Below are 26936 nucleotides of genomic sequence, written 5' to 3'. Positions count from 1 at the left end.
AAAAGCATTTGTCCTGAATGTTTAGTTATTTGAATAGCAAATGGTGTTTCTATTGTTATTAGACAACTGTTTTATAAAATTTGTTCAGCTGTTAATTTCTGTCTCCACTTCTCCTAATCTCTGCACTTGTCAAGAAAGAGTTACACATAGTTCCACATCAAATAGTGTCAGTCAATGTATTTGTGGAACCTGAAAATCATTTGTTTTGAAAACTGTCCTGATGATTGAACGCAAATTACAATTAATTGCTCGCATACTCTTTAATTTAAATAAAGGTAATAGCCCCAAATAAAGCAAAGCAATAGTGACCTCGTTCTACTCTATTAATAAAGCACAAAACTGTATAACTACTAAATGGCAACCTTCATTCTTGAGCATGGAAAATACCCATTGAAAGGAAACCATCACATCCATTCATTGTAAAATAACTAATGAAGTCATGAAACAAATGTGAAATCCTTGAACATTAAAGTTATAAGTGAACAAACAAATGTGCACATTGAGATTTGAAATCCTTTTATCATGGGTGTTCAAACATTAAAATATAATAATTCAGTTGTGCTTCCTACTTGGTGCAGGCTGATTCAAAAACTACCAAGCACTTAAAAACCTTCATATGTGCTCGGTTGATGGCAGAGACTTCTGGAAAAGCAGATCCCTGGGACTTTTGCCTCTGTTTCCCTCTATGTTCTCTAGATGTCTTCCTTATATAGGATACCACTCCTCGTTCCCTCTTTTGCAGTCTTCAGTGATGCTCTCTGGCCTTTAAATATTCATCCCAGGAAGGTGCAGATTCCTGAAAGTACAGGCTCAAAGAACCTGAAAGACAGCTAGTTCCCTGGTTCAGGCATATAAGCTAAATGGAGGGTCAGCAACACACATCCCAAGCCTAGGCATGTTATAAAATTCTATGATTATGTTCTGCAATTCCAATCTGAAAAGGACAGGAATTTGGCAAAGGTAACAGGAAAAGAAGCAGTGGCAGTGGATCATAGATATTTTTCATTCAGATTTCATTTCAGCCCTTGGTGCTGAACATTCTCTAGCCCACCCTCTGTGATACCACATTCCCTGTTTTCTATAAAGACTTCAGGTTTCTCAAGAAAGTTTCAACAGAAGAATTTATTTGTCATTTCTATCAATTAAGCACAAAAGGTAATATAGTTTCCAAATTACATTCAACCCTATCCATTCCCAGATGATTTTCACCATCCTGTGTCTATGTAATTAACTTTATTGTCTTTAAAAAACTAATCACGAGGCCAAACACTTAGTCCTATTGACCTCCATGATTTTACTTTCAAAATTGCCCTTCCCCTGTTAAAGTCATTCAAATCATCCACCACTATGCTACTTTTAATGTCATTCTTGGAACACTTGACTCATTCCCATATTTTCCTACAGAAATTCTCAATCAAATACTGGTCAGTAATGACTGGTCTTTTAGTGAAGGAACGCACGGGAATCTAAATTGGGCCATTTGTATTTCCACCTCCGTAGAATACTGTGTTTTAGTTTTGGCTTCTCCCTCAGAGCAACTGTTTATGTATAATGTTGGATCTAGTTTTCTGTGCTCAGGATACTTTTATTAGTTTTCAAAATCCCTTAAAAACTACAAATTTTTCATATCTGAAATTTTCTAATAAAACAAGAAGGAGTACCTGGCAGTCAAAAATTCTAAACTATAGGTCAAGAAACATGAGGAAAAATAAATGTACAGTAAAAATTTCAAAATGCTTAGTGTCATGGGGGAAACAAAGACTTGATAAAACGAGGAAAAAAAACCCTCTTGTGCCCAGGCAGTCTAGTAGTTTGAAGAGAAAACAAAACTGAGTATAAGTTCATAATGTCCCTTAAATAGATGCTCAATTGTAACAGCATAACATGGTGTATGTGCACATGGACTACCATTCCAATAATGTAATTCCAAGCCTTCTGTCATCTTGCTCATTTCAAACCTATGGCACTACAGACACAATTAAGAGAGGTTCCCCCTCCAATCTTGATAGCAATGTAGTATCTAAGAACAACTTTCAAAAAGAAAAACTATGGAGTTATAGATAGGTTTCTCAGGAAAACTCTAATCCAGAGTTGACACATAAGGAAAACTGGCTTTCTACATGAGATCATCTCAATGTAGTCACAGGAACAAGAGAATGAAGAGGCTGACAGTTCAGTCAAGAGCTGGCAACTTGTTACCTATGGGATTATAGAATTAATCAAACTCTCTGCATGACCTTTGCTAAAGTAGTAAGACACTTAGTCACAAGGACATAAAAGCTTTAAAACATATGATTATATTAATGCATCATGGACACTAAATAAATCAGATGGAATCAGTGAAGAACACAATATTCAATAAACATTAGTTCTTTTCCCTGGTTCTAATTATAAGTTAACATTCATATTCAAAGACCTTAAAATCTTACCCTGATGAAACGACATCTTCAGGCTCATTTCCTATAATTGAATGAATAGTAAACATATTTCAGTCGATTATATTAGTCTATAAAATATCATATGGTAAATCTTCTAGAGTAAAAAATCTTCTAGGATAAATAATAACTATGGTACTGGAATATAACAAATGCATCAGGAAATCACCTTCTTTGGATTTATTGAATAAAACAATGAAAGAAATTATCAGCATTTGATACCTCAAAGTAGGTGACCATGTATACTCACAACAATTCCAACTTACGGCAAATAGTGCCATTGCCAGAATCAGTGCCTATCATAAATAAATAGCAAAGAGAGTAGTTTTCTGGAAGAATGGTACCAGGATCAATTTCAAGAGAGTATAAATATTTTGTTATAACACAACAAATATTCTCCAGATACACGGCTGCAATCCTTCAGGTAAGAATGAAACAACCTATCAGAGAGAACCTGAAGCAATGATCATTGTACTTATCAATCTCCCCTAAAATTATGGAAACCTATCAGGACAATGTTTCGAGCCTTATATACCTTTCTCTACCCAGCCATCACGTCCTTCCTAGTGTTGGGATTAAAGGCATGTGACTTCCCAGTAATGGGATTAAGGGTGGGTGCCACCACTGCTTGGCTCTGTTTCTCTCCTAGACTGATTCAATCTCATGTAATCCAAGGTGGATATAACTCACAGAGATCCAAATGGGTCTCTGCCTCCCAAGTGCTAGGATTAAAGATGTGTGCCACCACTGCCTGGCCTCTATATTTAATCAAATGGCTTGTTCTGTCCTCTTATCTTCAAGCAAATTTTATTAGAGTATACAATATATCACAACCTTTTCTGGGTAAGTCACTTCTTCCCTGTTCTGGCCCCACATTTTTTTGCCTGTGGCTGTCACCATACACAGAAGACTAGGTCCAGATCAATGGCTGCAATAGATATAATACTGAAAATTGCAGCATCCCAATTAGAAAGTTCAGAGAAAAACCTTACCAATATAACAAATCAAACAAAAAATAGAATATGAGAATGTAAAGAAAAAGTAGAAAATCTAGAATTAATTAGCAAATAATATAAAAAAGAAAAAAAGCCATGCTACAAGACCATATAGTGGTATTTTATTTGTACTGAAATGTGATTTTCATTGTATGTTAATAAATAAAGTTGCCCAGTGGTCAGAGCTATTAGAGCCAGAGCAAGAGCATAGTGGTGGTGGTGCATGCCTTTAATCCCAGCACTTGGTAGAAGAGATAGGTAGATCTCTGTGTGTTCAGGGATACAGCCAGCATTGGAGACATACGCCTTTAAGACCTGGAGGGTGGTACTTGCAGGCAGTGATGAGGCAGTCATGTGTTTGGGTTTACAACCAATGAGAAGGCAGAACAGAAAGTCTATTTAAAGAAAGACACACAGGAAGTAGCTTTTTTTCCGGGAAGCTAGGAACACTGCAGGAGGTAAGATTTTTAGCTCTGAGCTCTGGCCTCTTGGCTTTCTCTTTTACATTGGTTCTGTGTTTTTTACTTTAATAAGACGATTGGTTATATCTACATCTGGCGCCCAACGTGACAAGAATCCATTAAAAACCTCTTGGGGTTGGCTCCCTAGTTCGAGTGGTCGGCCCTACTCCCTAGCCCTGGCCCAGGTCTGCTTGGCCTCAGGACGAACTAACCCTGAGCTGCTTGCTTAAAGCCGGTGCTACAAACAACTCAGGCCTGCCCTGCTGAACAGGGCCCCTGCCTGTAAAGCCAACTCACCTGGTGGGAGCTTAAGGAAGCCAGAGCCAAGCCTTGACTGGACTCAAGAGGGAACACGTGGCTGGATTTAAGCTTTAGCCGGCTACGCTTTCACTTTCTCTCTCTGTCTCTCTCTGTCTCTGTCTCTGTCTCTGTCTCTCTCTCTCTCTCTCTCTTCACACCTAGGACACTAGGTGGCTATTTTGAAATTTCCTCATATTTCTACTGTTCTACGCAGATTTGGTAAGTCACAACATATCAGATATTTTAAAGGAAACTATTTAAAAGAGAAATTTTTTCCACATTAAAAAAAATGGGTTTTATGTGTACATTGGAAGAAAATTGAGTTTTGTTTGAAATTTTAGGCAGTCTGACAATGGAACAACTCTATGAGAAGATTAGTATTTGTGGAATTATGCAGTTTATCACTATGCTTATCCTCATTTTACAATTTAAAAAGATAGTCAATTTAAGTGCCAGGATGACAGCTTTAGAAAAACTTGTTAAACCTGTAAAAATTCAGACAGAAGAAATTAACAGTGAAGTTGTTTCATGTTTGGATCATAAGGTTACAGAAAGAAAGCCTGTTTTCACACAGTCACCCTTAATTTATCCTGTAACCGTACAGCAGTTGCCTGATCAAATGACTACACAAAATATTTGGGCTCCAATTGAAATTTTGGATTTAAAAAGGTTTAAGGAGGCAATAGTATCTAATGGCATGTATTCCCCATATGCAAAGCAAATGTTAAACTCTTGGTCAACATATAATAGGATTGTACCACAGGACTGGTGGGAGATGGCACAAGCTGTTCTTGAACCCAGCCAGAGGCTGCAATTTTTAACTTGGTTTATGGATGAAGCTAAAAACATAGAAAAACAATGGAGGGATAAAGGAATACAAGTTTGCCAAGATCAGCTTATTGGAGAAGGCCAATATGCTTCAGTACAAACACAATGTTTATATGATGTCCAAACCCTAATTTTATGTCGAACAGCAGCCTTGAATGCATGGACAGAGGAACCAGGAAAAAAAAACCTGAATCATTTACAAAGGTTATGCAAGGCCCCAAAGAATCTTTCACAGATTTTTTACAAAGACTGGCTTCAGCAGTAAAGAGAATGGTCTCAGATTTAGAAGCTAGTAAGATAATAATTGAATCTTTGGCCTTTGAGAATGCGAATGCAGCATGCAAAAGAATAATCAGGCTGTTAAAGGCAAGATCTGCACCTTTGGAAGATTGGATTAGAGACATACTTAATGTTGAGGCTCATGAGCATGATGATATGTGGGTAGGAGAAGCAATTTCAAAAGGTTTGAGGAGTGTTAAATGTTTTGGATGTGGAAAGCAAGGACATTTGAAAAGGGACTGTAAACAGGTCATTCCTAGAAGCAGAAGGTGTGATAAGGGAAAACACTGGACCAATGAATATAGATCAACAAAGGACAGACAGGGTAATCCTTTGCCTCAGTTTTTGGGAAAATCCCGGAGGGGCCTCATGCAGGCCCCCGTAGCAAATCCAGTTCAAACCTTTCTTGCAGCTGTAGAGGAAACCCCTGCTCAGAGTGATTAAATAACCAAGTGCCTATTGGAATAAATCATGCTGGTCAGGATGATGAAACAGAGAGAATAGAAAATTCAGGAGAAAACAAAGAAAAATTTTTTGGCAAACTTCTATTAAGGAACAGAAACCAAAATTAACGATAAAAATAAATGGTCATATAGAGTACTAACTAATTCTAGAAAAAAGGCTTCAAATCGTTGTATATATATGTCTTTGTGTTCGAGTCTCTTATCAGTTTTCTGCAAGAAATCACGGCCTAACATCAACTGAAGTCTCCAGAAAGAAGATGGGGCTCCACAACAACAACAATTCCACGTGGACAATAATAATATCACTAAGCTAACAAACATCATCTACAGATCAACTTTGAACTACAAGGTGCTCAGAGCAATTTTGAGATGACTAGCTGAGATGATCCAGTCTGAAAGACTACTTGAATAAGGACTTGAGATAAACCCTGAACTTTGGCATTATACACAGACTGGATAATGAAGGATATAGTTACCTTTCCTAGAATTTGACAATTAACCTAAATTTTTTCTTTCAGGATAAAGATAACTTCACTGATACCCAGCAGGAAGCAATTTTGAGAATACAATGCCCACATTCCCAAAGAGGTGGTGTGGGGCAGGTGGTTTTTTGGTTCTTTTAATGGGTTTTGGGTCTGGGATAAATTCCACTCTTTAGGGGGGTTGGTTACAAGTTGTTGTCAAGGGTTAGGAAAAAGGCTAAGCAAAGGACATTAGATTTAAGGTTCTTGTTTAAAAAAAGAAAGAAAAGAAAATAAAAAGACATTTACTAGTTTTAAATACTTTACATTATTACCAACTATTAGGATATAAAGAAATGAAAGTTAGTAGTTAGACATTACAATAGAACTTGTAGTCATATTAGATATGTTTTAAAAATTGAACAGATATATTTTAGACAGGTCATCTTCAAACCCTTCAGAGATCTACAGAATATGGCATTTAAAATGTTTTAATAACTTAGAAATTTTTCTTTTTTGAGACATGTCGGCTCCTGGCAGTACCAATCTACTTCAGAGAAAATATGGGCATTGAAGAAACTGCATATGGAGCTAACTTTCATTGTGGCAAAAGTTAGCCACTGGACAATAAAGTATCCTCGAATCAACAGGACAAAATGGACAGACAGGACACGAAACAAAGGACTACTCATTGTTGCCAAAACAAGTGTGGTTATGGCTTTATCAAAAGGCATCTTCTGAGGCCAGGACAATATGGGCACCATCCCTGAAGTGGCCTTCACAATCCGGAAAAGGTACAGTGCCCTTTTCTTCAAAGGCAGCTGAACAGGCAGTGGGCCGATGGCTTCTGTTGTGCAATGGAACAGCAGCTGAAAGCTCATGCCTCTCAATAGTAGACTGGCATTTAATAGAGGGATGTGGAGAAGAAGGCGATGCTGAGATGAAGCCATATATACACAGCCAAGAAGAATGGTCAGCTGAATTCAAAAACTGTCAACAATTTCCAGAATTTAAAATCCTGAATCATGACATGACACTGGTAGAATTCAGGTGTTTCTGGTACATGGACTGCTCTCACCCAATGTGAGGTTGAACTGTTGACCCTGTGTACATCCTACTTCACAAATGAGTCTGTCAGATACACTAAGCCTATAGGCTGAAGATGATGCCCCAACACTGCGGAGAAACCTCAGGTGACTGTCCAGGCAGCTCGCTGTTTCTGTCAACTCACAAATTTTTTGGAAGTTGCTTGAGTGCACTTCCTGATTTTATTTTTGTTAGCTAATATTATTTCCTTCTTGGGTCTCTGAGGGAGTTGAAGTTTAGTTAGTTATAGTTGAAGATTAATTAGGATAGAAAGTGAATTAGATACATTTTGGACTTACCAAAATAGGATAGATAAGGGAATTATTTTCTCTGATTTGACAAATACAAATGGACTAGACATTGTTTAGGTATTTGTTACTTGTATATATTGTATATAGTTATTGTACTTTTGTATATTGTTTTTTCTTTTGTTAGTTATAACCTTTTGCCTTTTTTTTCTTTTTATTAAAATAGAAAAGGGGAAATATGGTGGTATTTTATTTATACTGAAATGTGATTTTTATTGTATGTTAATAAATAAAGTTGCCCAGGGGTCAGAGCTATTAGAGCCATAGCAAGAGCGTGGTGGTGGTGGCGCACACCTTTAATCCAAGCACTTGGTAGAATAGATAGGTAGATCTCTGTGTGTTCAGGGATACAGCCAGCATTGGAGACCTTTAAGACCTGGAGGGCGGTACTTACAGGCAGTGATGAGGCAGTCATGTGTTTGGGGTTACAACCAATGAGAAGACAGAACAGAAAGTGTATTTAAAGACAGACACACAGGAAGTAGCTTTTTTTCCAGGAAGCTAGGAGCACTGCAGGAGGTAAGATTGTAGCTCTGAGCTCTGTCCTCTCGGCTTTCTCTTTTACATTGGTTCTGTGTTTTTTATTTTAATAAGACTATTGGTTACATCTACTACAAGACCAGGCAAGAAATTTGAGATACCATCAAAAGCTCAGATCTTTGAATTCTATTGGGATACATGAGGAAACAGTATTCTCAATCAATAGCATAGACAAGATTAATAGAAAGATCACAGAGGAATTCTTCATCCAAGTAAGGAAATATATACACACACTGATACAAGAATCAAACAAAACCCCAACCAGACAAGATCAGAAAAAGAAAACTCCAAAGCATATGATAGTAGCACCACCAAATATACAGGACTAAGAAAAATATTGAAAGCTTAAGAAAAAAAAGTATACAAGTCATTTGGAAATGAACATGCCCAGGGCAACAGCTGGATTATCAAATATAACTCTGAAAAGCAGAAGAACCTGAAGCAATGAACTTCAAATACTAAAAGGCCATGCATGTCAACCAGGACTCATGGACCCAGTGAATCTGTCTGCCATAGCTGAAGCAGAAACACTTCCATGATACAAGCAGCCTGAAACAGTCATAGCAAATAACAAAGTCTAAACAGACTGCTAAATGTAATACTTCTAACTGAACAGAGGAGTAAGTGTGAGAGGAGACTTTTAGAAAGAAAACAAGCAAAACTAGAATTAAAGGAAATACAAAGGGCATCTAACAACAAAAAACAACAGGAAAATAAAACACTGCAATCTAGGTACAACTTTCAACAACGAATCCAGATATCAATGGCCTCAACACTCCAGTCAAAAGACAAAGGCTACCTAAACAAATTAAGAAACAAAATCCAACTATCTATTGTCTATGAAAAATCCCATCTTAGTTTAAAAGTCAAGCACCATCTTACAATGAATGGATGCAAAATGTATTCTAAGCAAACAGTGTCAGGAAGCAAGCAGGTATCACCATCCTAATATCTGAAAAATCATTTTCAAACTAAAATGATGCAGAAGAGACAAAGATATGTACTTCATACTAATTAAAGTTTCAACAAATACAAAATAGAATACTTACACACACACACACACACACACACAAACACACACACAGAGAGAGAGAGAGAGAGAGAGAGAGAGAGAGAGAGAGAGAGAAGGAAGAGAGAGTCTTATCTTCAGCTGCACCCAACTTCACAAGAAACCTAATGGAACAAAAGGCACAGATCAACACAGACCCAATAACATTACGTGATTGCAAACACCGAGTTTTCCAATTGATTGGTCATCCGGCCCAAATACATACATACAATCTCAGAATTAAATGACATCTTCATTCAATTGACCTAACCAATAATTAAATATTCCACCTCAACACCAAAGAATATATATTCCACTCAGCAGCACAAAGAGGCTCCTCTTAAATAGAGCATATGCCTAGAGACAAAGGAAACTTTAAGAAATACAGAAAATTGAAATAATGCCATGTACAGTATGTAACCATTGAGTCATAAAAGTTAAAATTGACAGGAAAATAAACTCCAGTATGCATATAAACAAATAAATAACCTAATGATCCAAGTTAAGAATTTGAAAAAAAAAAGAACAAACCAAACCCCCAAACAGTAGATAGTAAGAAATAATAAAAAGTAAATGAATTAAATAGAAACAAAGAAAACTGTACAAAGAATTAATGAATCTAATTGCTATTTTTCTGAGAAGATAAAGATGACCCACTGACCCCTTTATCAAGAAGATTCTCTTGAGTCCCACACCAGAATGTACAAGTAGACACGAAGCAGAGATCAACAGAGTCTAGGGATCCCAGTCCCAGTTGATACATCAACTTTACAACTCCAGCATCTATAGCTCAAGGAACATCACAGAAGAGGCAGGTGGAAAGACTGCAAACATCAGGAAGTCTGCTGTGAAACAAACAGTCTCTCATGGAAATGGCTACATTAACAAGATCTGAACAGAGACAATATCAATAGACATGCTAAGGAAGAAGTGGGGAGGAATCTCTGAGGGTCATGCTCCTGGACAAGGAACTGCAGGAAACTAATGACTGCTGAGATAGGAATAATGAGTCTCTCTCAGACAGGAATGCCTAATTGCTTGACCAATGAAACTGTAGTCAACACTGAAACCATGTAACTACAAACAAGACAACTGAACTCAGTAGGTTGTAGTTATCCATTTGTGCCTCTGTGTGTGAATGTGTGCATTGAAGAGTAATTATAAGGGAAGAAGAGACTATCGATTTGAGACCTGTGGGGACATGGAAGAAGCGGGAGCATGGGGAGAGTGCTGGAGGGAAGAAAGGGAAGTGGGAAAGGGATCCAATTGTACTTTAGTTAAAATCTATAGAAAAGAAAACATTCCTTTAATAACATACACAAGAAAGGAAATCATAAAAGAATTGAATATTGTGTCATGTTTACCCATACAAATCATGTTTTCTATGATATGTATAACAAAGTAATTATGTTCACTTACTGCAATGCATTCATTTAATGTGTTTTTTATAATGTGTGTGGGTAGCTAAGAAGACAACTTAGAAGTTAATAGCATGCTTTGCTCTTCAAGAGGACCTGTGTTCTGTTCTCAGAACCTATGTGGTATTTTACAATCACCTGTAACTTCAGTTACAAAGAATACAACACCATCTTCTCTCTCCCACAAGCACCAGACATGAACATGGTGCACATGCCTGGTGTACATGCAGGCAAACACTCACACATGAAATAAACAAATAAAATGAATTACAATACAGTGTAGTGGAACTATTAATGAACTAGACACTATGTCAACATTTTTAGGAAAAAAATGTATGAAGTAAACTAAAATGTGCTGTGAGCTGGGGAGAGGCTGGCATGTCATCCCAGTATGGTAATTTGAAAAATATTTTTACATGCAAGTATGTAATTCTGGTGCAAAACTGAGAAACTTTTTAACAAAGCAGTTTCATACAACTAATTTCTTAAACAATTCAGCTGTCAATAGACACTTGATTTTTAAAACTGCCTAGGAGGAGCTGGAAAGAGGAATGGAAAGGGGGAAAGGATATTAATTGTATCATAATTTAAATGCATTTTAAAAATAAAAACTGCTCTTTGTGGGTGAAGGGTAAGAGGAACACTCATCCACTCACCCAAAGGTAAGGGCAGTACAAACTTATAACCACTATGGAAATCTGTTTGGCCATTATTCAAGAAGCTGGTTATGGATCTACCTCAAGATCCAGCTACCCAAATAATATCTAATTACAGAGAATTGAAAAAATTCTAAATGCAACATTTTTAATCTAAAGAAGGGCTACAGAGAAGAAACTTTAAAAGACTTACGTGTGAAGGTATTTTGTTGTCTGAAGAGGAGTAAGTCATGCTGAATAATCACCATTTTTCTGCCAAGTATGGAAATGGTGGTAGACAATGTTATTATTTTAATATGGATGGAAAACCATTTATCAATATATTAAATATTTAAGATATTTCAAATACAATATAAGATTCCATCAGGTCATCTGGATATACCCTTCAAATTTATTAGTTCTAAAAGGTTTTACAAAGTTTCTCATTTTAGAAGGAAAGAACAGAGTGAAATGGTGTAGATTTACTACGGTTCAAACCATCTGGATTATCTTGACAGGATGGAAAGTGCCCTAATATAGGAAGGAGTCCTAAGTATTCTTGCTCTGGGAAAGTGTTTCCTTAGGCTCCAGCTTAAGTTTCCAAAACTCAGGATTTCCCTACTTTAGTTTAACAGTTTGCTATGAACATTTCACCACCTAAAAACAGGCACGGAAATAGTAAAGCAGTATCTAACTTGCTTCTCAGTCTTGAACTGATTAGAATCCTAAATGAAAGCACACTGTAATTCATGAATGGACCTATTATCAAATGCTACAGAATTCAGAATTTGATATTACTGAAATAAAGAGTAAGCCCATGGTGAGAGTAAGCCCATGGTAAGAACACTAATGGATTCCAAGACATAGGTTGCTCTATTGCTGGTCTTCCTTTAGCCAAGAAGGGAACAATGATCAGAGTTTTGTCATAATGATCCTGAATCGCCATGCTTATCATCAACCTACATGGAAGACAAAAATCGTTTTTTATAAATGCTATAAGTATACTCATGGGTTGTGATGGGGCTTAAATACTGAATACAGTTAATATAATTTAGATTCACAAAATTGTATTCATTGTCTTCCTTCTGAGGCAGAGTTGTGAAATATCCTGAAATCTTGAGGTAAAGATTCAAGTATCTTGAAAAATGTTCCTTTACACAGAAAAAGCACTTAGTAGGCCAATCACTTTCTGTCAACTTCCCTGGGAAAGGCGCTAGAGATCTGTCACAAACACAGATTGTGCTACAGAGGATGATATAAAGGAACCCTTGCCTACAGATTACTATGAAAGAAAGAAAGCATCTCTGGCCTCTTTCTGCAAGTGCTTGGATTCATGTGATAATTTAGTATATCCGCAAACCCATCTGATGGCTAAAAAGAGAGACTCCTCCAAAGTATCGTGCCATGATGGTCTTCTAGGATACTGGAATGCTTTGAATAAGTGATAAGGTTCAGATGCCTAGCAACAGCTTTGGAGAAATCTTAAGAGTTTTAGCTGCCAGAGAACACTATGTTATATTAGGAGAAAATTTGAATTTTCAGGCACATAGTTGAATTTTCAACTACCCTTTTCTCATGGCTCCATAACTATTATGATAAAGATACAGATCAGTAGGTACAACCTGATAATCAAGTTTATTTAACACTGGACTAAAAGACAGGTGTAATCACATTAAATCCCCATGAATAAATGCTTCCTAAGTTTTCCTCATGTATGCCATATCTATCTGATATATGTAGGAATTTTTACTTTCTTGGACTGAGGGAGCATGTTAGATTGTTGAGCATTCAGGTAATAAGTTGGATGAAATATTTGGAAGATAAGTATCAAGATTTTCTGTCAAACTACAAATGTTTAGATTCAAAGAAGTAACTCAAAAACTAAAATTCTGTGCCATGCATTGCTTTATTTTTGGAACGACCAGAGCATGCTGGGATCTTGAAAGATAAAGATATTAAGGCTTCCAAAGGAGAGTTTAGCCTTGAAGTTGAGTGGTAAAATAAATGCCTCATACATTCAAGTCCCTGAGTGTGATTCTCAGAATCATCACAGATCAGTCTTGAGATTAAGACTCTTGTACACCCGTTGTTATTCTGACCAATCTATCCCTTTGCTTATCTCATGGCAAGTGGAGTTGACTAAAATGCTTCCATTCCAAAAGCATTTAAATAATGAAGTCACGCTTGGTTAAAATACAACATTGGTAAATATTTCATGTCTGAATTTAGTTTCAAATAGCGTTTTAACTTCTGTACTTACGTTTTGCGTTTCCCCATAACGGCATAATAAAGAGCAGTCCATCCAAATGTGTCCTTTAAGTGGTGATCAACACCTTTCTTCAATAAAATTTCAACAATATTTTCACAATCCCATTTAACTGCATACATGAGTGTTGTTCTAGAATGACAGAGGCAATTCAATTACTAAAATGGTGAACTGTATACATTTTACCATATAAGTATAAAGCCTTTGTGTGTAGAATTGACCATTAACTAAGTAGCCTTAAGCATCCTGAAAGCAGAGTTCAGATTCCTAAAATATGTCCAAGGCTAAAACTAGAAAACTTCTTAGCCCACTATGATACTTTATAGAGTAAAATTTGTATTTTAAATTGTTTATGGTGAATAACTGTTTGGAGAAAAGTGACCAGAAGTACAGAAAGCTTTATATGAAAAAGAATGCCATTTCCTTTCTATTCTATTGTAATATAATTCACTGTTAAATACGGAACTGCAATTTGCATAAAATAATAGTAATAATGTTATCAAATAATTTTAATGTTAAAATGAATGTTTTCAATTGCTGATACTAATATCATGCCATATATGTAAGTTTACAACTACCATTCATATATCATCCTTCTCTGCACACCACCAAAAGTATTTGAAGATTAAAGGTTGTTCACAAGGTTGTATGATTGCAAACTTGAAAACTTTGGAACTGACACTGTAAATGTAAAATCTAATAAAAATGCTATCAACTCATATAAGATCATATGGCAGTCAAAATAAAAATCAAAAAAACAACCTCTCATTATCAAAGGGAATATGAACCTGACTATCATTCTTTGGCATAACCATTTCATGTAATAGATATTTTTTAGATATGTAACTGATGTTTTATTGACTTTTTCTAATCTATTCCAATAACACATTTGAAATGAATGATTTTTACTATTCTAGACTATTTTCAACACAAGCAGTGTTTTAAAAATGCAAAGTGTAGTACCTTTGATATTTATCACATACGTGAAGATTCGCACCGTTTGTGATTAGGTATGCTGCCATGCAGTGTTTCCTTTCTCGGAGGGCTAGCAGCAGAGGGGTCAACCCATCCTGTAATGATATAAATTAATCATTCACAATACTGCATATTTCACAACTGAACTGAAAATCATGTATGTAGCCCTGTGATCATAATGTGTACCATAGACTTGACCACAGTAGTCTTTTCCTTATTAGCCTAATGCACCTTCTAACAATCCTCAAGATTGCAATATTCTAACCACGGCTACAGTCATCACAAAGTCCTCTAGTCCATTACAGAACTCATGTGACACCCATGGACCTATGGTTCCTGTCACAGAAGTTGTCATAGTACTTTGAAGCCATGGCCCTCTCCCCTCAGAGTTTATCTAAAGAGACACACACCGACACACAGTAGCAAAGGTGTTAGATCCTAAGTTGCATGGATGAGCAAAATTGTCTTTTATATGTCAAAAATTCTCCTGTATTTCAAAAGACAGTTATGTGGCAGATGTACCATTTCCCAACAGAAAAATTCAATTAAGCATGATGACAAAACTATGGAATTGTCCAGTATTTAAAACCTGATTTCTGAAGTACTGTTTGGCAAATCTTCTGTGGGGCAAACATGAGCGACAGCAGAAGTTGTTTCTCAGGCACAATTCTCCGAGTATTGTAATGATGTGGTATTTGCTGAGGACACAGAGGAAGCTCTGCTTGATTCTCCATTCAGGAAGGGCCAGGGGTAACAATGTCTGCCTCTTGCTCTGAACAGGTCACCAAAGAAATGACCTCAAAATGAGTACAATCTCAAAGAATCTTTTTTCATTCTTCGAACTCACAAAGATCCGCCTGCCTCTGCCTCCCGAGTGCTCGAATTAAAGGCGTGCGCCAACACTGCCCAACTCAAAGAATCTTTTATTGCTTACCTTGAAATGTATTCTGTCCTGTTACAAGTTGAAAACTGTTTTAGTGTTTAGAAAATCCAGTACATTTTTAAAATGTTTTTTATTTATATTATTTTTAGACAATTTCCTACATGATATCTGTATTTACGTAGTTTCTACACCCTCACTCCTCCAACTCCCCATAACTCCCTCTGAAATTCAGGACGTTTTTTATTACTATCACACACACATGTGTATTATGTACAACTTACTGGTTCCATGTAATGTGAACAGACTCTCTGTGTGCCTCTTTTTTATGTCTCTGCCTCTCCTTTTCTTTTTCCCTCCCCCTCTGTCTCCCTCTCTTCCTGTATGTGTGTTGGTTTGTGTGTGTGTTCATGTGTGTGTATGTGCATGTGTGTAAATGTGTGTGTTTAAGGATGGCCACTGTGGCTGGATAAACTATTGAGGAGTTTAGAGTGTATCGCTGGAGAAAATTGAAATCTACTCTCAGCAGTTATGGATAATGGGCAACTCTTTATTTACGAGTGTAGTTTTGAAGTTTCCCCTATCAAGTGTTTGCATGTCAACTGGTGTTTTCCTTGTGCAGGTCTTATTTAGGCAACCATATTATTGAGATTTCATAGATGAATTATCCCTTCTGTATCTAGAAGACACTTTTCTGCAACAGTCATCCTGGTCACTGGAACTCAGAGTTTTTTTTTTGTTTTTTTGTTTGTTTGTTTGTTTGATTGTTTGGGCTTTTTTTCTTTAGAACTTTCTTTCTCAGTGTCACCTAAAACTTAAGTGTGGGTGTTGTATTGTAGATGTAGGATTGTGGTAGGCACCCATGCTCCTTTGGTTTTTGCATTTTCACTAGTTGTGGATCTCTGTTATACTCTGTATTTGCTGCATTTTAATCATCATTGCATCTAAGTCCAATTTACTGAGTGACTGTACTGTGCTATAGCTATACAGATCTGTGTAATTGAAGTTTTAGAGATGGGCAAGGCATTGCTTTCTTTCTGATTTATATTTTGCTTAGAAAACAATCTAAGCAGAAATCAAAATAGAGCAATAATTTAAAAGTATTTTAAACATTAGGTGATTCAGAAATGAAGGCACAACTGTAATCCCATCAAGAGAGTGCAGGGTATTGCAGGAGGATCATGACTTCTAGGAAAGTCTGGGCTACATAGTGAAACCCTATCTAAAAAATTAATATTGGAAGTCTATGATGATTTTAGGATTATCAATATCTGTGAGATTAAGAAGATGTATTGTAATTGACAGGAGTGAAAAAGCCTTGCCCAACTCCACAGCTAACAAAAGACACAGTGCCAGGTAGGGAAAAATTCCCTAGGCTTTTTGGGAGTTCCAGAGATTTCCCAAACAATATGAGCTAACAACCCCTGCTCTTGGTTGCCTCCAGTCACTTAAGTGTAAGATCTTGTTGCAAAAGACACCAAATCCTTTGGAGGGAAGACTGGCAGGAATAAAGCTTGAACTAACCCAGTGATTCCTACCCAAGTACTAGCTTCCTTAGAATCTGTGGTGCTCTGCAAACTGCCAAAGGAGAAAAGGAATCTTCAGACATCTTAAATTTATATCAAAGCACTAAGAAATAAGGCTAGTAGAATGAAATACCTGTATTGGCAAAGCAGGTGAAATGGGGGAATACAGCTCTGGTTTGTTAGCAAATAAAACACACTTGGAGTTTGGATCGTGGAAGTACCTCCTGCAGGGAACCATTCCATCATAGGGGCTCAAAAGCAAAATGATTGGATTTGTTATAGTCAGGATGAAGCATAGTTTTTAAAATTCTCCTAGAGATTGAGCATGCACTGCGTTCCTGGAGAAAACGGAGGTATGAATGGACTGCGCTGTTCCATAGCCATTTGGTTTGTTTACTAAAATTTTAACCTCTGCTGCATGCGTACTAATGGATGTGTGGAAATCAAGTGCTTGTAGTGCAATGTACCATGCTTCAGTTGCAAATATTCAGTCTGTGATAGCAGTTTGAAGGTTAAGTATCACCCACAGCCTGAAGTGATTTATATCCCAGCACAGCTTGTCAATATTTTGGGTAGGTGTTGAAACTTTTGGAATTGGATATTTGATGGGTGTGATATTGGTATGTAGGCAGTTTTGGGGTACACCTATTCTGAGTTTTTCAAGGGGCCACTGATTCTGTTTCTGTGGAGATAAGAGGAGAAAGGAAGGATCACAAGTTCCTGATACCACGGACCAAGCTATCTCCAGCTGCCTATAGGAAGTTATCTTGATGGCTAACCAATGAAGAGAACCCAGCCCCTGGTGGGCGGCACCACAGCCTTGTTTCAGAACATGGCTGTGTAAGACTTTACAGAGATAGCTGCATAGTAAGCAAACAGGCACTCTGGACTCATTCATTTCTCCCTCTCTTGAGGATAGATGATATGTCAACAGCTTTCTCAAGATCCTGATTCTGTGCTTTCCCCAGTAATATATAGTAACTTGGAAATGTAAGTCAAATAATCCTTTTAGTCCATTACCTATTTTTATAAATATTTTCTATGGCTCCATAAAAGTAAGCTAAATTCTCTAATACTGATTTCAATAAATTAACATTTACTTCTCCCCATTTGGAAATAATTTTGAGAGCTATATTCAATGCAATTTAATCATATTCACCCCTTCCCTTTCACTACTTTCCAAATGCACCCCTCTTCTGTACCCATCCATCTTTCTAACCTTATTGATATAAACCCCCTCTCAAGTCTCTGGGGTCACTGTAGAAGATCAGGGTAAAGCTTGTAAGAGCCAGGTCCACTGGATGATCAAAAGCAAAGAGTGTCTCATGGGCACACCAGCGTAGATGTTCATATGACATCACAGTCACCGTGAAAACATGCAGAAGACCCTTGGAAGCTCAAGTGACACAAAATCTCATTATGCAAGCAGGAATTTAGCATGAAGGTCTGCTCTGAGCTGAGGACTTCTCTATAGTTACAGCTGCTAGGACTGGATAGACATTTTCATTTAAAGGTGTGGCCTGGGTGGACTGATCATGCTCCAGTGGATGGTCATATACCCAAGAGTATGTGGGCAGCACAAATTGGACTCAATGGGGGTAAAAAACAATAACAACATATCAATACTTAGATGGATACCGATCAAGTTATTTCAAAGGGCCGGTCAAGTAATACTTAAACTTCTAAACATGAAAAATTTGGACCAAGATATGACAACTGTTAAAGCATAGAGTTTTCAAATACTTGGGAATTCAATTTAGAAAATCTTTACCTTTGTAGTATCTTCAATGTTTCCCCCAAATTCAAGAAGACTGCTGGCAATATCTGGCCTGTCTACATACACTGCATGGTGGATCGCTGCTTCTCCATTGCAGTCTTTAATATTGGGATCTGCTCCATGATGAAGTAGGACAGACACGATCTCTATCTCCCAGCTTTGTATAGCCTGTGGATATTGTTACCAGGAAAACACTGTTAATTTAAAGAATACACGAGAAACTTCCCCCAGCTTTCACCATGATTTATATTTAAGTGACTTTAATTTTACTTTCGTTCTAAACACTTAGATCAACTTAATTACTGAAATTGAAGTCTTTGAAATACCTTCATTAGTGGTGTGGACTTTTGATTGTCAAGGGCATTTATCTGACAGTTCTTAAATAACAGTAAACGAACCAGATCGATATGACCATAGAAACACGCAAAGTGGAGCGCAGTTCTGTGGGAATGAGAGACATTTTGAAGGAAAACTGTAAGGCACTATTATCAACATACACAATCACTCTGGCATTTATAAATATTATATAACATTTAAGTCCATAGACCTCTAAAAATATTTAACTTCAAAATTTATTTTTATTTGCTCTTATAATTTACTGTATTTAAAAATTTACTACAACTATCATTTATGGCAGTGTGAATAATACACACACCTGCTGCAGCCTAGAGAAGTGCTCTATTAGTGAACTACGTAGTAAAGAGCAGCCTATTTGAACAAAAAAACATGACTATTGGGTGAACTCATTTTCAGTTTGAATCCTACTCTAGACACTGCCATCAACCACCTACTTCTCAGCCTTCCTGTGTTGTGAATTCTTGTCCAAAAAATGAGTGTTAAAAGGAATACTTCTATCAAATTAGGATGACTCAATTAGATTTTTTGCAACTATTCAGAAAATATTCTTCAACAACAACTGAACAATCTTTTAGGTATTTAAGTTATGAACGTTAACACTATAATAAACATATTTCAAGTCAATATTAGTTCCATTATCTCTATTTTGTAAATATATTAAGGAGTATAAACTTTAGAGTCTAAGGATATCTCTTCAAAACTTGAGACAAGTTCTACTATAAACTTATGCTTCTGCTGCCTCAGCCTTCAAAGAGCTTGGATTGTAGATATGACACACCACTGAGCTTGAGATTTGGTTTTTTGCACATTTTAACTCAGCTAAAATTGAAATGTCATTTACAATTCATAATGTACAACAGTGACTGCCAAAACTTAAAGGCAATTCTTAATACATAAGATAGCATGTCATTTGTGCCATGCATGATGTCTCTACTAAGTGAAATGTGATATATAATATGATATACATATATATATATATATATATATATATATATATATATATATACATATATACATATCCATGTATATAAAACATTTCTAGACTTTTACTGGATTTTTTAAAGAAAGTAAAGAAATGTACTATTGATAAAAACTGAAAAGTATCAACAGCAAAATCTAAATGCACAGCAAACTTGGCTTTGATTTTTAAGAAACTTTAATTCAAAGGAACTAAGTATGGAATTTCAATTCAAATACATAAGAATGGCCATTTTTGACAATAGTTAAATTCACAGCATACATACGAATTAGATACGTGCTAAGCCTAACATCAGTGTCTAATATCAGTTTCACCAGGGAGATTTAGTACACTGTGGGCCACCTCAAACAAACCCAAAATTGGGAAAGCAAGATAGTTTGTTGATTTGTAAATCATGAAATTCACAGCAAGTTCCATTTACCTCTATCAGAAGTAAGTAAAGATATCAGAAGTAACTTTCAGAGAACTTGGAGCTTGTCAGCACATTGTGTTATTAAAATGGTGGCTGATCAAGGCCGCACTGAATAAACTTTCAGAAACACATGAAGTAATGAGTGAAGAAACGTAAGAGAAATTTATGGAGATGGGAGAGTGAGATCCCCATGAAACTAGTGAGAAACAACAAGAAAATGAAGGAGCAGCAGGAAGAGGAGAAATATCAAGTTTTGATTATTTCTATTATTTTCAGTGAGGAATATAAATGTTAGTACACACAGATGAAAGATTCATATTGAATGTTTTAGGGTGATTTTAGGTGGGAGGAAAACATTATGAGGAACACTACTTAATCTCTGTAGTTTCTACAGTTTACACAACATTGTGTTTATTAGGTACATTGAAATTAAATCCCATTTCCTTATAGTTTGTTAGATTATTCCATTGTGTATTCGATGCTCCATAAGAAAATGCTCCATAGGGGGATTGCGGGGTGACAGTAAACCTGCTGGAGCTTTGGTCTATGGTTCTCCTGCTCCAGAAGAAGATCTGGACACTGGACCTCTGTGTGATCACGGGTACCAAGGAGACTGTAGTCCAGAAAGCACAGCTGGTCTCTCCTCACCCCTGCTGCCCTCAACAGAGCTAGTCAAGGTAGGCTTCTCCCATCACCCGATTTCCTCAAGGCCCCTCATCATTAGCTTCCAAGTGTTCTTACCGTTTCCCTTCATCCTCATCATTCACATGAAAATTCTTCTTCTTGAGGAGACGCAGCACCAGATTGAACTTTCCCATGCATACTGCTTCATGAAATTCATTTTCAGGGTCATAAGGCTGGCAGTACCTGTCTTCAGTTCCACAGTAAAAGCAGGACAAGTATCTCATTACCCTGCTTGGGCCATCACAAAACCCCAAGGGAGTTTTCGGCTCCTTCTTAAAGCATAAGAGCTTCCTTAGGGTGGACAACATAGCTGTGACCACCTTTTTATCAACTCAACACTAAGTAATTTTAGGAAATGATGGACTTTTAACCACTGACCGTCTAACAACCAGAGCCTAACTCTGTGACTCCCACAAGTGCGAGGCTATGGTTTGACCAGTCAAACCGAAGCATCCAGTTATAGAACAGTCGTTGCTAAGCAACACTGGTAAACAAAAGCATGCTCGTTCCTCCTCAGGCATAACTGACAGTTCATGGAGCAAATAGTGCTCACTGCGCATGTGCAATGTAAGTGTGGCAGTCTCCTGGGCTTTAGTTTGCATATATCCTGCAAGATCTCGATCTCTTTATTTCTTTATTCCCCACAACAATCTTGCTTGGTACTTACTTTCTTTGGGGGTGTAATTACTCATTATGATATCTTTTTTTTTTGGTTTTGTTCTTGTTTTGCTGAGTGTTGTTTTTTTTATTTCCTTTTTCATTAATGGGCATGTCTTTGTAAGGAAATTTCTCTCTTGAAACTTCTCCCTGATATTTTTGGTTCAGTGTTCTTTGAAATTTCAATGTAGTGAAAAACTGTAAAATTACTATTTTTGTGACTCAGGAGTGATGGTACACTCCTTAATCCCAGCCTTTGGCAGGAGGCAGAGACATATGGATTTCTGTGAGTTCTAGGTCAGCCTGGTCTAGTGAGCCAGAGCTGCATAGTGAGAACCTCCTTAAGAAAATGAAATGAGGCCGGGCGGTGGTGGCGCACGCCTTTAGTACCAGCACTCGGGAGGCAGAGCCAGGTGGATCTCTGTGAGTTCAAGGCCAGCCTGGGCTACAAAGCGAGTCCCAGGAAAGGAGCAAAGCTACACAGAGAAACCCTGTTTCGAAAAACAAAAACAAAAACAAAAACAAAAACAAAAACGAAAACGAAATGAAAAAATGTTTTTAGTTTTACATGATTTCAATACTAAGAGGAGAAGTTTTTATCTGGTCATGTCTGTTGTGATTCTAAATTTATTCTGTGTACCTGGGTGTATTTATTTCTCTTGATATGAGGAAATTTCTGCTGTTGTTTCATAGAGCATATTTTCTATCCCTGAAAATCTCCACACACTATCTATAGTGTTAGATACTTATATTTGCTGTCTGAGCTACTTTTGAACGAGAATGTCCCACACAGGTTCAGCTATTTGAACACTTGGTCCCAGAGGGTGGTGCTAATTGGGGAGGATGTGGAACATCTGGGAGATGGAGCTTTGATAGATGACATCTGTCACTGGAGACAGGCCTTGAATGGTCATAGTCTCTGCCCATTGTGTTTGCTCTCTGCTTCCTGAGTGTGGTTGAGATGGAACCTCTAAGCTTCCTTTTCCTGCCCCCAGGTTGGCCATTTGTGCTAAGTCTCCCCACCATGATAGACTCCTATGCTTTTGGAACTTAAAGCCTAAATACACTCTTCATTCTGTAAGATGCTTCTGGTCATGATGTTTTATCATAGAAACAGAAAATTAACAAACGCAATCTCTGAACAGTAGCATCTCAGGGATCATAAAAGATGTGCTCATTACTTTTAATTTATTAATATCTAAATATAATAATACACATACCTTTGTATCTCTAATGTTTTTGTACTGGATTTTCACTCTAATGCTGATTCTTTTGAAAGAATTTCTATGCTTTGTGTATAGAGACATATTTCCAGTAAAGAAAACCTGCAAAAGTGAAATTCCCAATAGCCAGTGACTCCAATGAGTACATGAGCAACACAAATTCTACTTGGTGTATTTGGAGCAGGGACACAGGTGTTGGGTGGTGGACCTGGGAGAAATGGGAAGCTAATGTGATTGTTACACACTTTTAGCAATTCCCAATAAGCAATACAAATATTATGTTGGAAAAATTACTGTGGTAGTTTTCACATTCTTTCTCCTGAATTTCACATCCAAGTTGTGTATTAATTTTCTTATACATTCAGTTGTTTTATTTGTATCCTCAATGTAATAATAGATGTTTCATTTCTAATTAATTTAAATTTTATTTATATAGTAGTTATTCTTCCCACAACTCCAGAGAAGCTAGGAAACAAGGAGGATCCTAAGAGGGACACATGGATCACCTTGAGAAGGGGAAATAAATGAGTTCTCCATGTGTAAACTGGTGATGGGGGGCAATATGGGGAGGGGAGGGGAGATGAAAACATGTGGGAACAGGATAGTCAAGGGGGGGATGGATGGAGTGGGAGAGCAATGAAAGAGATATTTTGATAGAGAGAGTAATTATGGGGTTAAGGAGAAACCTGGTGCTAGGGAAATTCCCAGGAATCTGCAAAGACAACCCCAGATTAGACTACCAGAAATAGTCGAGAGGATGCCTGAACTACCCAGCTGGGTAATCAGATTAGTGAATAGCATAACTGTCATCATTATGATGGAAGCAGATGCAGAGATCCATAGCCAAGCACCAGGCCAAGCTCAGGGAGTCCAATCCAAGAGAGGGAGGAGGGATTCTATGAGCAAGAGGGTCAAGATCATGATGGGGAAATATACAGAGACTACTGAACCAAGCTCATAGGAACTCACAAACTTTAGACAGCTTTGGAACCCCACATGGGACTGAACTAGGCCCTCTGCACACTGGAGACAGTTGTGTAGCTGGGTCTACTTGAAGGGACCCTAGCAATGGGATCAGGATCTATCCATGGTACATGAGCTGGCTTTCTGGAGCCTATTACCAATGGTGGGACACCTTGCTCAGCCATGATGCAAGGGGGAGGGCCTTGGTTCTGCCTCCACTGAATGTACCATGCTTTGGTGATTCCCCATGGGAGGCCTTTCGCTTTCAGAGGAGGGGATGGGGGTTGGGTAAGGGGGAGGAAGGCTGTAGGGGAGTGGAAGGAGGGATGAGAGGAGGATCTGTCACTGGTATGTAAAATGAATAAAAAATTCTTAAATTAAAAAAATTAAATTTCTCAAATTGCTCAACATTCTTAGCCATCGGGTAAATGCAAATCAAACTGATTCTGAGATATCATCTTACACCTGTCAGAATGGCTAAGATCAAAAACACTGAAGACAGCGTATGTTTGAGAGAATGTAGAGCAAGGTGAACACTCCTCCACTGCTGGTAGGAGTGCAAACTTATACAGCCACTTTGGAAATCAATATGGTGGTGTTTCAGAAAATTGGGAGTCAATTTTCCTCAAGACCCAGCTCTACCACTCTATGGCATATACCCACGGAATATTCAATCACACCACAAGACACATGCTCAACTATGTTCATAGCATCATTATTCGTAATAGGCAGAACCTGGAAACAACCTAGATGCCCCTCAACAGAAAAATGGATTAAGAAAATGTGGTACAACCAGAGGTGAGTACCCGGGTCCAACCCGGACCCCATCCCTGGCCACCAGCCACCCCGGGAGGACCTGCCCAGCTTGGCGCCGGGTTCTGGCCACCGGGCAGCTCCCCTTCTAGCCCCACCGGGAGGGATCCCCATTTCCAAGCCCCCGGCAGCCCCTGCAGTCTCCGCGCCCTGCCCCCACGCCCATCTGCCCAAGACCCCACCCACTTCCTGAGACTTAGAGACCGGCCCCCAGCTCCCAGCCTGCCCCCGACGACTTCCCTTCTGGACCAGAGGTGAGTGCCTGGGTCCAGCCCGGACCCCATCCCTGGCCACCAGCCACCCCGGGAAGACCTGCCCAGCTTGGCGCCGGGTTCTGGCCACCGGGCAGCTCCCCTTCTAGCCCCACCGGGAGGGATCCCCATTTCCAAGCCCCCGGCAGCCCCTGCAGTCTCCGCGCCCTGCCCCCACGCCCATCTGCCCAAGACCCCACCCACTTCCTGAGACTTAGAGACCGGCCCCCAGCTCCCAGCCTGCCCCTGACGACTTCCCTTCTGGACCAGAGGTGAGTGCCTGGGTCCAGCCCGGACCCCATCCCTGGCCACCAGCCACCCCGGGAGGACCTGCCCAGCTTGGCGCCGGGTTCTGGCCACCGGGCAGCTCCCCTTCTAGCCCCACCGGGAGGGATCCCCATTTCCAAGCCCCCGGCAGCCCCTGCAGTCTCCGCGCCCTGCCCCCACGCCCATCTGCCCAAGACCCCACCCACTTCCTGAGACTTAGAGACCGGCCCCCAGCTCCCAGCCTGCCCCCGACGACTTCCCTTCTGGACCAGAGGTGAGTGCCTGGGTCCAGCCCGGACCCCATCCCTGGCCACCAACCACTCCTGAGAGGCCTGCCCAACTTGGCACCAGGTTCTGGCCACCGGGCAGCTCCCCTTCTAGCCCCACCGGGAGGGATCCCCATTTCCAAGCCCCCGGCAGCCCCTGCAGTCTCCGCGCCCTGCCCCCACGCCCATCTGCCCAAGACCCCACCCACTTCCTGAGACTTAGAGACCGGCCCCCAGCTCCCAGCCTGCCCCCGACGACTTCCCTTCTGGACCAGAGGTGAGTGCCTGGGTCCAGCCCGGACCCCATCCCTGGCCACCAGCCACCCCGGGAGGACCTGCCCAGCTTGGCGCCGGGTTCTGGCCACCGGGCAGCTCCCCTTCTAGCCCCACCGGGAGGGATCCCCATTTCCAAGCCCCCGGCAGCCCCTGCAGTCTCCGCGCCCTGCCCCCACGCCCATCTGCCCAAGACCCCACCCACTTCCTGAGACTTAGAGACCGGCCCCCAGCTCCCAGCCTGCCCCCGACGACTTCCCTTCTGGACCAGAGGTGAGTGCCTGGGTCCAGCCCGGACCCCATCCCTGGCCACCAACCACTCCTGAGAGGCCTGCCCAACTTGGCACCAGGTTCTGGCCACCGGGCAGCTCCCCTTCTAGCCCCACCGGGAGGGATCCCCATTTCCAAGCCCCCGGCAGCCCCTGCAGTCTCCGCGCCCTGCCCCCACGCCCATCTGCCCAAGACCCCACCCACTTCCTGAGACTTAGAGACCGGCCCCCAGCTCCCAGCCTGCCCCCGAAGACTTCCCTTCTGGACCAGAGGTGAGTACCCGGGTCCAATTCGGACCCCATCCCTGGCCACCAGCCACCCCGGGAGGACCTGCCCAGCTTGGCGCCGGGTTCTGGCCACCGGGCAGCTCCCCTTCTAGCCCCACCGGGAGGGATCCCCATTTCCAAGCCCCCGGCAGCCCCTGCAGTCTCCGCGCCCTGCCCCCACGCCCATCTGCCCAAGACCCCACCCACTTCCTGAGACTTAGAGACCCACCCCCAGCTCCCAGCCTGCCCCCGACAACTTCCCTTCTGGACCAGAGGTGAGTGCCTGGGTCCAGCCCGGACCCCATCCCTGGCCACCAGCCACCCCGGGAGGACCTGCCCAGCTTGGCGCCGGGTTCTGGCCACCGGGCAGCTCCCCTTCTAGCCCCACCGGGAGGGATCCCCATTTCCAAGCCCCCGGCAGCCCCTGCAGTCTCCGCGCCCTGCCCCCACGCCCATCTGCCCAAGACCCCACCCACTTCCTGAGACTTAGAGACCGGCCCCCAGCTCCCAGCCTGCCCCTGACGACTTCCCTTCTGGACCAGAGGTGAGTGCCTGGGTCCAGCCAGGACCCCA

At 40.0% G+C, this 26936-nt stretch overlaps 2 protein-coding genes across 2 annotated transcripts in view; both read right to left on the bottom strand.

Moving 5' to 3' along the window:
• LOC107401374 (uncharacterized) overlaps positions 1-26936 on the bottom strand; it is a 246397-nt gene that overhangs the window by 29638 nt on the left and 189823 nt on the right. The gene's annotated exons all lie outside the window — the stretch shown is intronic.
• On the bottom strand, positions 500-21579 carry LOC143273798 (uncharacterized). The gene is made up of 7 exons (XM_076573792.1): positions 21172-21579; positions 19009-19123; positions 18677-18850; positions 14488-14594; positions 13519-13656; positions 11473-11531; positions 500-2460 (listed from the first exon to the last, which is right to left on the bottom strand). Exons 1-7 carry the CDS (start codon positions 21420-21422, stop codon positions 2426-2428), a joined length of 879 nt encoding a protein of 292 aa, XP_076429907.1. The 5' UTR covers positions 21423-21579; the 3' UTR covers positions 500-2425.

Source organism: Peromyscus maniculatus, chromosome 6 (genome assembly GCF_049852395.1).
Source record: "Peromyscus maniculatus bairdii isolate BWxNUB_F1_BW_parent chromosome 6, HU_Pman_BW_mat_3.1, whole genome shotgun sequence".
In the NCBI taxonomy this organism is placed as follows: Eukaryota; Metazoa; Chordata; class Mammalia; order Rodentia; family Cricetidae; genus Peromyscus; species Peromyscus maniculatus.
This window is presented reverse-complemented; position numbering and strand designations above follow the sequence as displayed.

Bases quoted from the DNA above. Each gene is read 5' to 3' on its own strand.
- LOC143273798 (XM_076573792.1), bottom strand. From the start codon at position 21,422: ATGTTGTCCACCCTAAGGAAGCTCTTATGCTTTAAGAAGGAGCCGAAA. The intron at 19,124-21,171 runs GTAAGAACACTT...TCATTCCCACAG, and splicing joins GATGAGGATGAAGGGAAACG to AACTGCGCTCCACTTTGCGT. The intron at 13,657-14,487 runs GTACTACACTTT...CTGTCATTCTAG, and splicing joins GTATGTGATAAATATCAAAG to AACAACACTCATGTATGCAG.